Source organism: Eschrichtius robustus, chromosome 18 (assembly GCF_028021215.1).
Source record: "Eschrichtius robustus isolate mEscRob2 chromosome 18, mEscRob2.pri, whole genome shotgun sequence".
NCBI lineage: Eukaryota > Metazoa > Chordata > Mammalia > Artiodactyla > Eschrichtiidae > Eschrichtius > Eschrichtius robustus.
The window spans coordinates 26301252-26314038 of NC_090841.1; the positions used below are offsets into that span (position 1 = coordinate 26301252).

Below are 12787 nucleotides of genomic sequence, written 5' to 3' on the forward strand. Positions count from 1 at the left end.
TTCATCATTAAGTATAATGTTAGCTGTAGGTTTTTGTAGATGCTTATCATCAAGTTAAGAAAGTTTTGCTCTATTTCTTTTTTTCTGAGATTTTTATCATGAATGGCTGTTGACTTGTCAAATACTTTTTCTGCAATATTTCTGCATGTGGTCAATACGATTAGGTGATTTTTTTCCTTTAATTTGTCAAAGTGGTGATTTTATATGATTAATATGATTGATTTCTACTGTTCTACTGTTGAACCAGCTTTGCATCCCTGGGATAAACCCCACTTGGTCATAGTGTATAACTCTTTTTATATATTACTCAATTCTATTTTCAAATACTTTAAGCATTTTTGTGTCTATATTTATGAGGCATGTTGGTCTACAGTATTCTTTTTTGGTGCTGTCTTTTTCTGGTTTTGGTATCAGGGTAATACGTCATAGAATGGATTGGGAAGTGCTCCATCCTCTTCTTTTTTGGGGGGAGGGTGTTTGTAGAATTAGTGTTGTCTTTAAAGATTCTGTAAACCAGTGAAGCCATCTAGGCCTTGATACTTCTTTCTTTGGGAGATCTTAAATTATGAATTTCATTATCCTAATAGCTTATAGGACTCTTCAGGTTGTCTATTTCATACTGAGTGACTTGTGGTAGTTTGTTTTTGAGGAATTGGTCCGTTTAAGTTGTTAGTGTTGGTAGGCGTCCCTTCAGCTTTGAAGGGAACTGCAGGGGTAATTTGTGTCTTTTCTCTCTTTTTTTTTCCTTTGTCTTGCTAGGGTTTGTCAATTTTATTGACTTTTTTTCCCCCAAAGAATCAGCTTTTTGTTGATCTTAAATTTTTCCTCCTATTTTTTTTGTTCTAAATTTCATTTATTTCTGCTTTTAATTATTTTCTTCCTATGCTTGCTTTGGGTTTATTTCGCTATTCTTTTTTTAATAGGTTCTTCGGATGTGAGCTTAGATTATTGATTTGACCCTTTTTCTTTTTTCTATTATATGTGTTTATGCTATAAATTTCCCTCTCAGAAGAATTTAGCTGTCTCCCACAAATTTTGATGTTACTTTTTCATTTTTATTCAGTTCAGTATATATTTTGATTTCACTTGAGACTTCTTATCCTAAGTATATATTCCACTTGAAAAGAATGTATATTCTACTCTTGTTGAATGGAGTGTTCTATAAGTGTCACTTAGATCCTGTTGATTGATATTCTTGTTGAGTTTTTTTATATTCTTGGTTGATTTTCTGTCTTACTGTTCTACTGATTGAGAGAGGGCCTTCAGCTATAATTGTGGATTTATTGATTTCACCTTTAAGTTCTGTCAGTTTTTGCTTCACATATTTTGCAGCTCTGTTGTTTGGTTCATATACATTTAGGATTGCTATATTTTCATGGTGGATTGTCCTTTTTATCATTATATAATGTCATTCTCTAGCTCTGGTAATTTTCTTTGCTTTAATGTTAATATAGCTGATTCTTATGTCTTTTGGTTAATTTTTGCATGATATATCTTGTTCCATCCTTTTACTTTCAACCTGCCTAAGTCGTTTTTTAAAAAAATTTTATTTTATTTTAAAAGTTTTATTGGAGTATAGTTGATTTACAGTGTTGTGTTAGTTTCAGGTGTACAGCAAAGTGATTCAGTTATACATATATACGTTCATTCTTTTTCAGATTTCTAAGTCATATTTAAAGTGAGTTTCTTTTAGACAGCATGTTGGGTCATGTTTTTTTAAATTTACTCTGCCAATCTCTTTTAATTGATGCATTTGGACCACTTAACATTTAATGTAATTATTGGTACATTAGGACTTACTTATGTCTACCATGTAAGTTTTCTGTTTGTTCTGTGTTTTTGTTTTTCCTGCCTTCCTATGGGTACTTGAACATTTTTTAGAATTTCACCTTGATTTATCTATAGTGTTTTGTAGTGTATCTTTGGTTGCTCTCGATTTTATATTAGCTATATTATACTTAGTTTATCATAGTCTACTGGTGTCATTTTTTTTTTTGACACTGAATGACATATAGAAACCTTACCTCCCTTTATGTCCTTTTACTTTTTCTCATTTATAATTTTCTTAAATATTTTTTCTATATATGTTTAGAAACCACATCATACAGTGTAATAATTTAGAAAACTTAAGAGGAAAAGCAAACTCTGTTGCGTTTACCTATATTGTGACCTTTCTTTCTTCCTTTCTGACTTTCAGGTTTCCATTTTTTGTTTCTTTTCTTCTTTTTTTCTTTTTAAATTCCTGAACACATTGTCTCCTCTCCTCTCATTTTTTAAAAAAATATTTATTTATTTATTCATTTTATTTTTGGCTGCATCAGGTCTTAGTTGCAGCACGCGGGATCCTCCGCTGTGGCTCGTGAGCTCCTTGTTGCGGCGCGTGGGCTTCTCTCTAGTTGTGCTCAGGCTCAGTAGTTGTGGTGCATGGGCTCTGTAGTTGAGGCATGCTGGCTCTCTAGTTGTGGCCCACATGCTCAGTAGTTGCGGCACACAGGCTTAGTTCCCTGACCAGGGATTGAACCCATGTTCCCTGCATTGGAAGGCAGATTCTTAACCACTGGACCACTAGGGAAGTCCCTCCTTCTGTTTGGAGAACTTCCTTCAGGCATTCTTTCAGGGTAGATCTGTCCATGACAGATTCTCTCTATTGACAAGGATTTCTTTGGGTTTATATTGGTTGGGATTTGCTCAGTTTCTTGTATCTGTAGGTTTATGTCTTTTGCCAAATTTGGGATCTTTTCATTCATTATATCATTGAGTACTTTTTCAGACCTACCTTCTTTGTTTTCTTCTTCCTGGAACCCGATGACACAGGTATTGGATATTTTGTTACAGTACTACACATTCCTGAGACTGTTCATTTTGTCTCTGTTTTGTCTCTGTCATTCAGATTGGGTGATTTATATTGTTCTGTTTTCTAGTTCACTGATTCTTTGCTCTATTCTCTCTATTCTGCTCTTGAGCCCTTTCACTGACCTTTTTATTTCAAGTGTATTTTTCAGTTATAAAACTTGCATTTGGTTCTTCTTTATGTCTCTGTTTCTTTACTGAGGTTTTCTATTTTTTTCATTTGTTTCAAGCTAGTTCATAATTCTTGTTGAAGCATTTTTACCCTGACTACTTTAAAAATGTGTCAGATAATTTTAACATCTCTTTCATCTCTGTGTTAGCATCTATTGATTGTCTTCTCTTTTTAAACATATAATCTGAAATCTTCCTGGTTCTTGGTGTTTTTCACCAGTGCCAAGTGATATTCAGTTGAAATCTGGACATTTTCATGTTATGAGACTCTGGATCTTATTTAAACCATCTGTCTTAGATAGCTTTCTCTGACAACCCCTCTGGCAAAGGAAGGGAAGTCACTACCTCACTATTGCCAGGTGGAGGTAGAAATCCAGGTACCCCACTGTACCTCCATTGACACCCCAGGGCATCTCCTTGTTACTGTTGGGAATAGGTAGGAGTTCCAGCTCCCCACGTGGTTTCCACTGACACAACAGGCAACAGAGGAGGCCGGTTTGTGATAGCATAGCATGGGTGGAAGTCTAGGCTCTTCATTCAGCCTTCACTGGCCTGGGTGGGGATGGGACCACAGTTTTTTACTGTGGTGTTTAGCTAGAGTGATTATTGTCTAAAAGTTTTCTGTCTTTCTGTTTGTCCATTGGCTAGAGAAATCAGACTTTCGTTGGGGCTTTTTTTGTTTGCACCCTTTGGCATTTCCAGCTTCTTCAGTTCCAGCTCTCAGAAAAAATAAGGCAAAAAGAAAACCCAAAGAACTCACCACCGTGTTGTTCCTTGGGTCCCAAGGTCCCTAGCTGATTTGTCTTCTTTTCACCTTTTAGAGTTGTCTTATATTTGTTATTTATATAACATACAAGGTTTTTAGTTGTACTTAGTGGGAAGACTAGGAAAAAGTACACTCACTTAATGCCTCCAAAAGGAGAAATCAGGGTTTTGTTAGTTTGTTTTGCCACGCTGTGCAGCTTGCAGGCTCTTAGTTCCCCCACCAGGGATTGAATGTGTGTCCCCTGCAGTGGATGCGTGGAGTCCTAACCACTGGACCGCCAGGGAATTCCCTGAAATCAGTTTCAGTGTTGACTTTTAAGAACTTGCTGGACAGAATAGTGTGTGAGATTTCAAAGTTATATTATAGAATCTGTGTCCATTTTCATACAGAAACTTGGCTAATTGTAACTGAACCATACGTATGCATAAAATAAGCTGTTTGGCAGCATTGACCTGGAACATACCAAGGGCTTGCTTCTGTCTTTGTGGGGGAATACAGGCATACCTTGGAGAACTGTGGGTTCAGTTCTAGACCACCATCATAAAGCAAATTTTGCAATAAAGTGAGTCACACTTTTTTGGTTTCTCAGTACATATGAAAGTTATGTTTACACTATGCTGTAGTCTACTGAGTGTGTAATAACATTATGTCTAAAAAATAATGCATGTACCTGAATTTAAAGATTCTTTATTGCTAAAATATGCTGACTTTATCTGAGTCTTCAGCAAGTCATAGTTTTTTGCAGTAGTAACATCAAAGATCACTGATCACACATCCCCATAACAAAGATAATAACAGTGAAAAGGTTTGAAATATAAGAGAGTTATCAAAATGTGACAGAGACATGAAGTGAGCACATGCTGTTGGAAGAATGACGTCAATAGATTCACTTGATGCAGGGTTGCCACAAATCTTCAATTTGCAAAAAATGCAGTATCTGCAAAGTGCAATAAAGTGAAGCACAATAAAACGAGGTCTGCCTGTACAAAGAAACAGACTCTATCTTATCTCTGATCTGTCAGTCTAATTGGGCAAAAAGACCAACGTATACAGAATAATCAGGGAAGTGGTCAGTTGCACTGCAGTCCATAAGAAGAAAGGGGAAAATAAATGTCATCAGCAAATATGATCGGATTATAAATTAAATCTGCTACCTTTAGTTCTCTTAGGAGTAGTTATTATATAAACTTGTCCCATTTTATTCAGTATTTTATTTGCAGCCTACTGTGTGCCAGGCCACTGCACTTAGATCTAGGATATAAGTATTGGTAAAATATGTTTCTTTCCTTTTAGAAACTCTCAGCTTTAGTTTGGAGCCACGGGTGGGAAGCAGGTATGAGAAGGCAGATTCGTAAAATTTTATCAGTGCAGTGTCATAGACAAGTCCTACAAGAGTAGCTAGAGTGCTGACTAGGGTCAAAGAAGGCCACAGAGAGATGGTGACGTGTCATGTTTGGAGGATAACTAAAGACATAAAAAGAACCGGGACAGAGAAGAGCATTCCGTGCAAAGGAACCCCCAGAAAGGAGCTTGGTAGAGAGTGTGGGGCATTGGGATTATTTTGAGGCTCCAGTGTAATGGTAGCATATGTAACTTTATACATTCACCAGTAACATAGCTGATTATTTTTAAATGTTTAGATTTTAACAATTTTCTGTTCTTTGCTGTGATCCAAATCAGTGAATTTTTATTGCATTAACAGTTACACAGAGCTTTATTTTTTAAATGTATTTATGAATATGCTAGGTTTGTTGGTAGGTGTTATGTTCATTGGGTAGTAAATAGATGACCAGTGCTTTACTGAGACACTAACTTTATGTGTCTGTGTGTGTATGTACCTTGATTTAAAAATAATTCCAGCATACACTTGTGTATATTTGACATAGAGAGAACATTAAGAAGAGGCTCTTAAAGTTCTGTCCAACTAGAAAGAGTTTACTTTGCAAAGTCTTTACTGTGCTCAGCAAAAGAGATTACATTATCGTTTTCTTTGGGAGCCAATTTCATTGCGTTGGCCAAGAAGTTCGTTCGGTTTCCCCAGTAAGATGGCTCTAGTAGTGTTTAGTTGTCTTTAACTTCACTTGAAACAATTTTGTTAGATTGTATTGTGACAGCTGTCACATCAGGGTGCATTTTTTAAAAACTTATCAAAATGAGTGAATTTTTGTGTAGCCATTTTAATATTGAAGATGGAAGGAAAAAAGCAACATTTTCTGCATATTATGCTTTATTATTTCAAGAAAGGTAAAAACGCAACTGAAACGCAAAAATAGATCTGTGCAGTGTATGGAGAAGGTGCTGTGACTGATCAGAAGTGGTTTGTGAAGGTTCGTACTGGAGCTTTCTCACTGGACGATGGATGCTCCACGGTCGGGTAGACCAGGTGAAGTTGACAGCGATCAAATCGAGACATTGACTGAGAACAGTCAGTGTTACACCACGCGGGAGATAGCCGACATACTCAAAATATGCAAATCAAGCGTTGAAAGTCATCTGCACCAGCTTGGTTATGTGAATCGCTTTGATGTTTGGGTTCCACAGAAGTTAAGTGAAAAAAACCTTCTTGACTGTATTTCCGCATGTGGTTCTCTACTTAAACGTAATGAAAACGTTCCGTTTTTAAAACAAATTGTGACGGGCGATGAAAAGTGGATGCTGTACAATAATATGGAACAGAAGGGATCATGGGGCAAGCTAAATGAACCGCCACCAACCACACCAAAGGCCGGTCTTCATCCAAAGAAGGTGATATTGTGTTATATGATGGGATTGGAAGGGAGTCCTCTATTATGAGCTACTTTTGGAAAAGCAAAACAATTAATTCCAACAAGTACTGCTCCCAGTTAGACCAACTGAAAGCAGCACTTACTGAAAAGCGTTCAGAATTAGTCAACAGAAAATGCATAATCTTCCATCAGGATAACACCAGACCACATGTTTCTTTGATGACCAGGGAAAAAACTGTTAACAGCTTGGCTGAGAAGTTCTCATTCATCCACTGTATTCACCAGATTATTGTACCTTTGGATTTCCATGTATTTCGGTCTTTACAGAATTCTCCTAATGGAAAAATTTCAATTCCCTGGAAGACTGCAAAAGGCACCTGGAACAGTTGTTTGCTCAAAAAGATAAGTTTTGGGAAGATGGAATTATGAGGTTGCCTGAAAAATGGCAGAAGTAGGGGAACAAAATGGTGAATACTTTGTTCAATAAAGTTCTTGGTGAAAATGAAAAATGTGTCTTTTATTTTTACTTTAAAACTGAAGGAACTTTTTGGCCAACCCAATTTTTCATCTGAAGGTAGTTTTTCCACATATACCTCTATGCTGATTAGCAGGGAGACATGGTGCTTTATATGGCAGTGTATGTGGACATGGTCCTCCTACCTAACTAGAGTTTCCTTTTCAGATTTTTACATGATATGGTAACTTATCTGGAAAGCCTAAGGTTAAACCAGAATATTGTCTTTTGTGTATATTGAGCCAAACATAGCTTATATTTGGGACTCTATGCTTGGAATGTTTTTAGAAAAATGTTCTGTTTTGATTATATGGGCCAATAATTAATCTATTTTTATTTTTTATTGCAGATGGAGTCTGGTGGTACAGTTTTGAGTACCAACTGGTCTGATGTAGGTAAAAGGAAAGTTGAAATCAATCCTCCTGATGATATGGAATGGAAAAAATACTAAATAAATTAATTTGCTATCACTGTATTGCATATATTCAGCTAACGCCCATTGTGTATTAATACTGCATTCTTGAATTTTGAACACTGAGTACATCTTTTTAAAGGATTATACCTCTTTACCTCTTTGTGCTTTAGAAATTATTTTCCTTCAAGTGTTCTAAGAGTCTAATGAATGAAGGTCATGTTTTATCACTTTTGTCCTTAAGGACTTCAGATATGCTGAAATGGAATGAAGTATCATTTGCTACTAGATAGATTAATTCTACCTAGTTGTGGGAGTGGAGAAATTGTTAATGGGATATCTTGGATTATTGCCTTATTTTTGATGCAGTATTCTGTTAATAATTTATTAGACGTGACAACTTTGGGTGAGCATAGATTTCTCAATTTCAGTGTTATATTGTTTGCTTTTAAAAACTGCTTTTGAATGGAGTTGTAAATACAATTTTTCTATGAAGAAGTTTGGTTTATTTACCTTTTTCTTAAGTTTTTAATGAAAACTTTGAGAAATTATTTATCACGGGGGATTCCCATTTGATTATTTTTATGGGAAGTATTTGTAATTGCACTGAGAATTTTGGTCCTTACCCTTCAAATTCCTGTATAAAACATTGACACCTGAGTTTATCATGCTGCCAATTTAACTGTACTGAAGGCTAATCTGTGAAGCGGGGGTCAAACAGTAATTTAGGAGAGCCCGGCTCCACTTCTTGCTGCTTTTGCCACAGCAGGATTCCTGAAATTACAAGACTGGTGGTTTGGTTTGGCTTTTTTTCTTCTTTTTATCTTCATTAGAAAATCTCTCTTCTTATAGCCCCATGATTACTTTGCTTTTGGTGGTTTAGGGCAGCTACTGAGAGAGTAATATGTATACATTTAGTATCTATTCTGTTTATAGAATAAATAGATACCATGGGAATACAAAAACTAAAAGACATGATCGTTGACTTCAAAGACTTTATAATCTAGCAGAGAGAGAAAATTAACATTCAGGAAGGAATTATGAATGGTTGAATGGTGAACTTATTAAAAATACAGTTTTGAGATAGAAAAAATATCTATCTGTGATTAAATGTTCTGTGATTAAAACTGTTGATAGTCTAAGCTGTTACAAAGCAAAGGCCATGGATGACCTGTAGGTCTGATTCCTTTTCTCATTGTAATTTCGGAACCATAGAGGGTGGTGTCTATTAGGTCTCACTAACATTTTGTGGCAAGGAAGTACTCTATACCCTCATAGCTGAGGATAGGGTAAATGGGAGGCAAATTAGCCGCCGTCTCCAAAAAGAGTGGGAATTCAGCCTCTTCCTTCTAGTCATTTGACATGTGTAGGGGAGTTCATAAGGAAAAAGTGGTGGGGTGGTACCAGACCATGCCCAGACTTGCTGTTACTGCTTGTTTATGCATGTAGGGTCTTTCCCTTGTCCTTCTGCCCACTTAGGGTTACAGGCTACTTTTTTTGATGTTGAACACTGAAGGAAAAGGCAAAATTAAGTTTTTGCATGTATGGATTTCTAAAATTTTCTCCTTAGGAAACAAGGTAGTGATTATGTTAAGTTTTCTCAGTACCATTAGTCCCCAGGGGTAAGGAGGCTCTTGCTACAGAGATGGTAAGTCAGTGGCATACCCCAGAGACAAGACTCCTGGCTCTAGCAAGTCTCTGCCACCCACTAGCTTTAAAATCTTTAACAGGTTTACAGCCTTCCTATGTTTTATTAGTTCCTTTATCTGAAAATCCATAGGGTCTTAAAGTTTAATTAAAAGTCCATGATTCTAAATAAGGAAGCATTTTTGCCTCTTAAAAGCAACTTTTTTCTTTCTTAGGAATGACACTATTATAATAGAAGTTGGGTTTTTTTAAAAGGTTCTAGTACTAGTTTTGCTTTTATTTTAAAGGATACACTGTCTAAAGTGTGTTTATCTGTTGGCTAGATTTGCTTAAGGATGTGGGATTCAGGATTTTGCTGAGCCAAATGGAGTTCCTAATATACATGACTATGTTATATTACAGTGTTACCTTGTCTAAATACAATAGGTTTATGGGTAAAGAAGGGAATTTTGAGAAGTAGGTTAGACTGCTTGCCCTGAAGTACCACTCTAAAGTACTGCTTCTCTTTCACCATTCTAGACAATGAAAAATTGTAAGACTCCAGAAAGTTAAAAAACTTCATTTTGAGCCTTTATCTTTATTCTCTGCTATCGCAGCTTGGCTATTAATTGGTCCCACTTTCTTTCTAGACTCCATTTCCTCCCTCCCTCCCTCCTTCCCTCCTTCCCTCCTTCCCTCCTTCCCTCCTTCCCTCCTTCCCTCCCTCCCTCCTTCCCTCCTTCCCTCCCTCCTTCCCCCCTTCTCCCACATGGCTTTCAGGATCTCAGTTCCCCCACCAGGGATTGAACCCAGGCCATGGCAGTGAAAGCCCAGAATCCTAACCACTAGGCCACCAGGGAACTCCCTAGACTCCCATTTTCAGTTCTCAAATCTTGGTTCTCTTTGTGCTCTAGTTACCCTTTTGTTTCTTTAGAATGTACATTTTTCTCTTGGTATTTATTTTCCTTTTTGAGGTTCAGTCTTAGAATACATTTTTTTCTATCTTTATATGGAATGGAAGAAAAGGATGGTTTGCACTAATAACTACAGTTGTCCCGCAGCCTGTCCCCACCCCCAGCATTTCCATTCCTTCGATTTGAGATATTCACTAACTGCAGAACATTGAATTGTTATTGTCTCCTTGAGTCTGGAAAAATTTTATTTTCTTAGCAGGCTAACTGTATAGGACAGGGAGAAAATAATTGACCTGTCCTAGATAAATTTTTTAGATAAATTTCAAATAAACATTTAAAATGAAGCTATGGGCTTCCCTCGTGGCGCAGTGGTTAAGAATCCACCTGCCAATGCAGGGGACATGGGTTCGAGCCCTGGTCCGGGAAGATCCCACATGCCGCAGAGCAACTAAGCCCTTGCATCACAACTACTGAGCCTCTGCTCTAGAGCCCGCGAGCCACAACTACTGAAGCCCACACACCTAGAGCCCACGCTCTGCAACAAGAGAAGCCACCGCAATGAGAAGCCTGCGCACCGTAATGAAGAGTAGCCCCTGCTCACCACAAATAGAGAAAGCCTGCACGCAGCAACCAAGACCCAGCGCAGCCAAAAATAAATTAATTAAAAATAAATAAAATGAAGCTATGTCACTATGCTTTTATGAATAGTTTCGATAGACATTTTAATTTAGTTCACTACTGAAATGTGTTTTGGCTGTCCTTTCCCATTTTACCTTCCTTTTCTCCTTCCCCAATTAAATACATATCAGATTTAGGTCGTTGATCAGAGAAATACATCAGTGACCCAGAGCAGTATTGCCTATTAATTGACCATCTGATCTGCTTAGTGCACTTTAATTTTATTGGGGTCTTCGTTGTCCAGGTTAGTGTGCATGTCTGACTTGTAGCTATTACTGATATTTCCAGAAATAGGTAGAACTTTTCTGGGTGTTATGTGGTGTTTGTTACTAGAGCCACTTTTTTTTTTGTAACCAGCTAGTTGTAAAGTTTACCTTTACACTCTTACCTGCTATTTTAGCCCCATATTTTAGCATCCATAACAGAATATGGATATCTGTTATCTCTGCCTTGGAGGAACCAAGGAGAGGAAATAATAAAAGCTAAAAGGACAAAATAATGGTTTCTGTGCCAGGAAGAGTCATGTGTAGTTTTAAATAAGGGGGACCGTCAACATTGATCTGGTTTCTTTTGTCTCCAACTATGCATATTCTATTGTAAAACCATTTTACACATATCAAGAGGTTTTATTTTGGAAACATTGGGTACTTGTGGTTAAATTGGAGATACTGCTTTACTCAAAAGTGTTACTATTTGGGGCCACCTTTGTGATTTGCTTCTGAAATTAATTTAACTCTTAGCCTCTCTTCCTACCTCAGTAAACTTATCCCCCAAATCAGCTAAAATCATACACATTGCTAGCCCATGCGGGCAATAACAGTGATAACTATTCTGTACTAGTGCTTTTTATGGGCCAGGTGTGCTTTATATGTACTACCTCGTTTATAACAGCCTTGTGAGGTAGTGATAGCATCCTGTCATTTCAGATCAGAAAAATGAGGCCCAAGTTAAGTTCTTTGCCTAGTTCAGTCCACTGATAAGTGATGGACCTGGGATTTGAACCGAGGCCTGTCAGAATTCAGTTCCCATGCTTTTAACAACTGAATGAATTGGGTGGACGAGTGATTTTTATTAATTTATCAGCTGTCTCACAATGAAGCAGAGGATGTGCAAGTTGAAGTTTTTAATTCTTGTACATGAGCTGGGAAGTACATTTCTTAAAGATCAGAATATTATCATCAGTTTCATAAGTAGGAAAGCTTATTAGGAGTCCAGATCTCTTGCCTCTTGTAAAGGTAATACAAGCAAGTAGTCTTGACTTGTATTGAAGGTTTTGTTTTTCTCAAATGCAGATAATTACAGAGAAACAAGATACGCTTAGAACTGTTACAGGTGAAAGAAGACTGGCACATCATCCTGATCAAATTCTTGTTCTTTAAACTTGGGAGCTCTCATACTAGTTTTCCTTGTTCAAATGCTAAAATTGTTTCAAGGTTTTTTTTTTTTCCTATCTAGATATGTGTATTAGGATCAGTGTATCACTGATTTCTTCAATAAAATTGGAATGATTCAGGTTTAGTCCCTTTGTTCCAATCATGTTAGCACTTTATATACTGAATTTTGCCTTGTCTGGAGTCTTCTAAATGTTACCTTTGCTGTGCCTTCAGATTTGATTTTTTAATTATTGAGACTTCTCATACATATGTCGTTGACTTTATTTTCTCTTATAGGATTCAGTTATACAAAAGATGTTTCAAAAACAGTACTGTTGGCCCAAAAGCAATTTTTACTTATCAAAAAGGAGTAAGGAAGATAATCTTCAATGGTTGTATATGGGCTTTTAAAAACCATGCTCTACAGTGTAACTACAAAAGCTCTAAATAATAGTAAACTGTTACACATACTATGTGCTTGATGCTCTGTTAAGTGCATTAAAAGGCAATATTGCATACTAGTTAAATGCATGGACTCTGAAGACAGCCTGCTTGAGATCAATCCTGGCTACACCGCTTACCAGCTGTGTGACAGTGGGCAGGTACTTAATGTCTCTGTGCCTCAGTTTTCCTATCTAAATTGGGCTAATATACCCACCTCATGGACTTATATGAGTTGAATGTGTTAATAAAATTCTACAATTATTTATCCTAATCCAGAGGTCTCTAAAAACTAGATTTGTGCATGTTTGTGTGA

General features: G+C 36.9%; 1 protein-coding gene across 1 annotated transcript in view; it reads left to right on the forward strand.

Moving 5' to 3' along the window:
- Positions 1-7509, forward strand: part of SUGT1 (SGT1 homolog, MIS12 kinetochore complex assembly cochaperone) — a 42797-nt gene extending 35288 nt beyond the window's left edge. Inside the window, exon 13 of the mRNA XM_068526811.1 lies at positions 7377-7509. Coding sequence (XP_068382912.1) covers positions 7377-7478 — 102 coding nt within the window. The 3' untranslated portion in view covers positions 7479-7509. The remainder of the gene's footprint in view (positions 1-7376) is intronic.
- The last annotated feature ends 5278 nt before the right edge of the window (positions 7510-12787 follow it).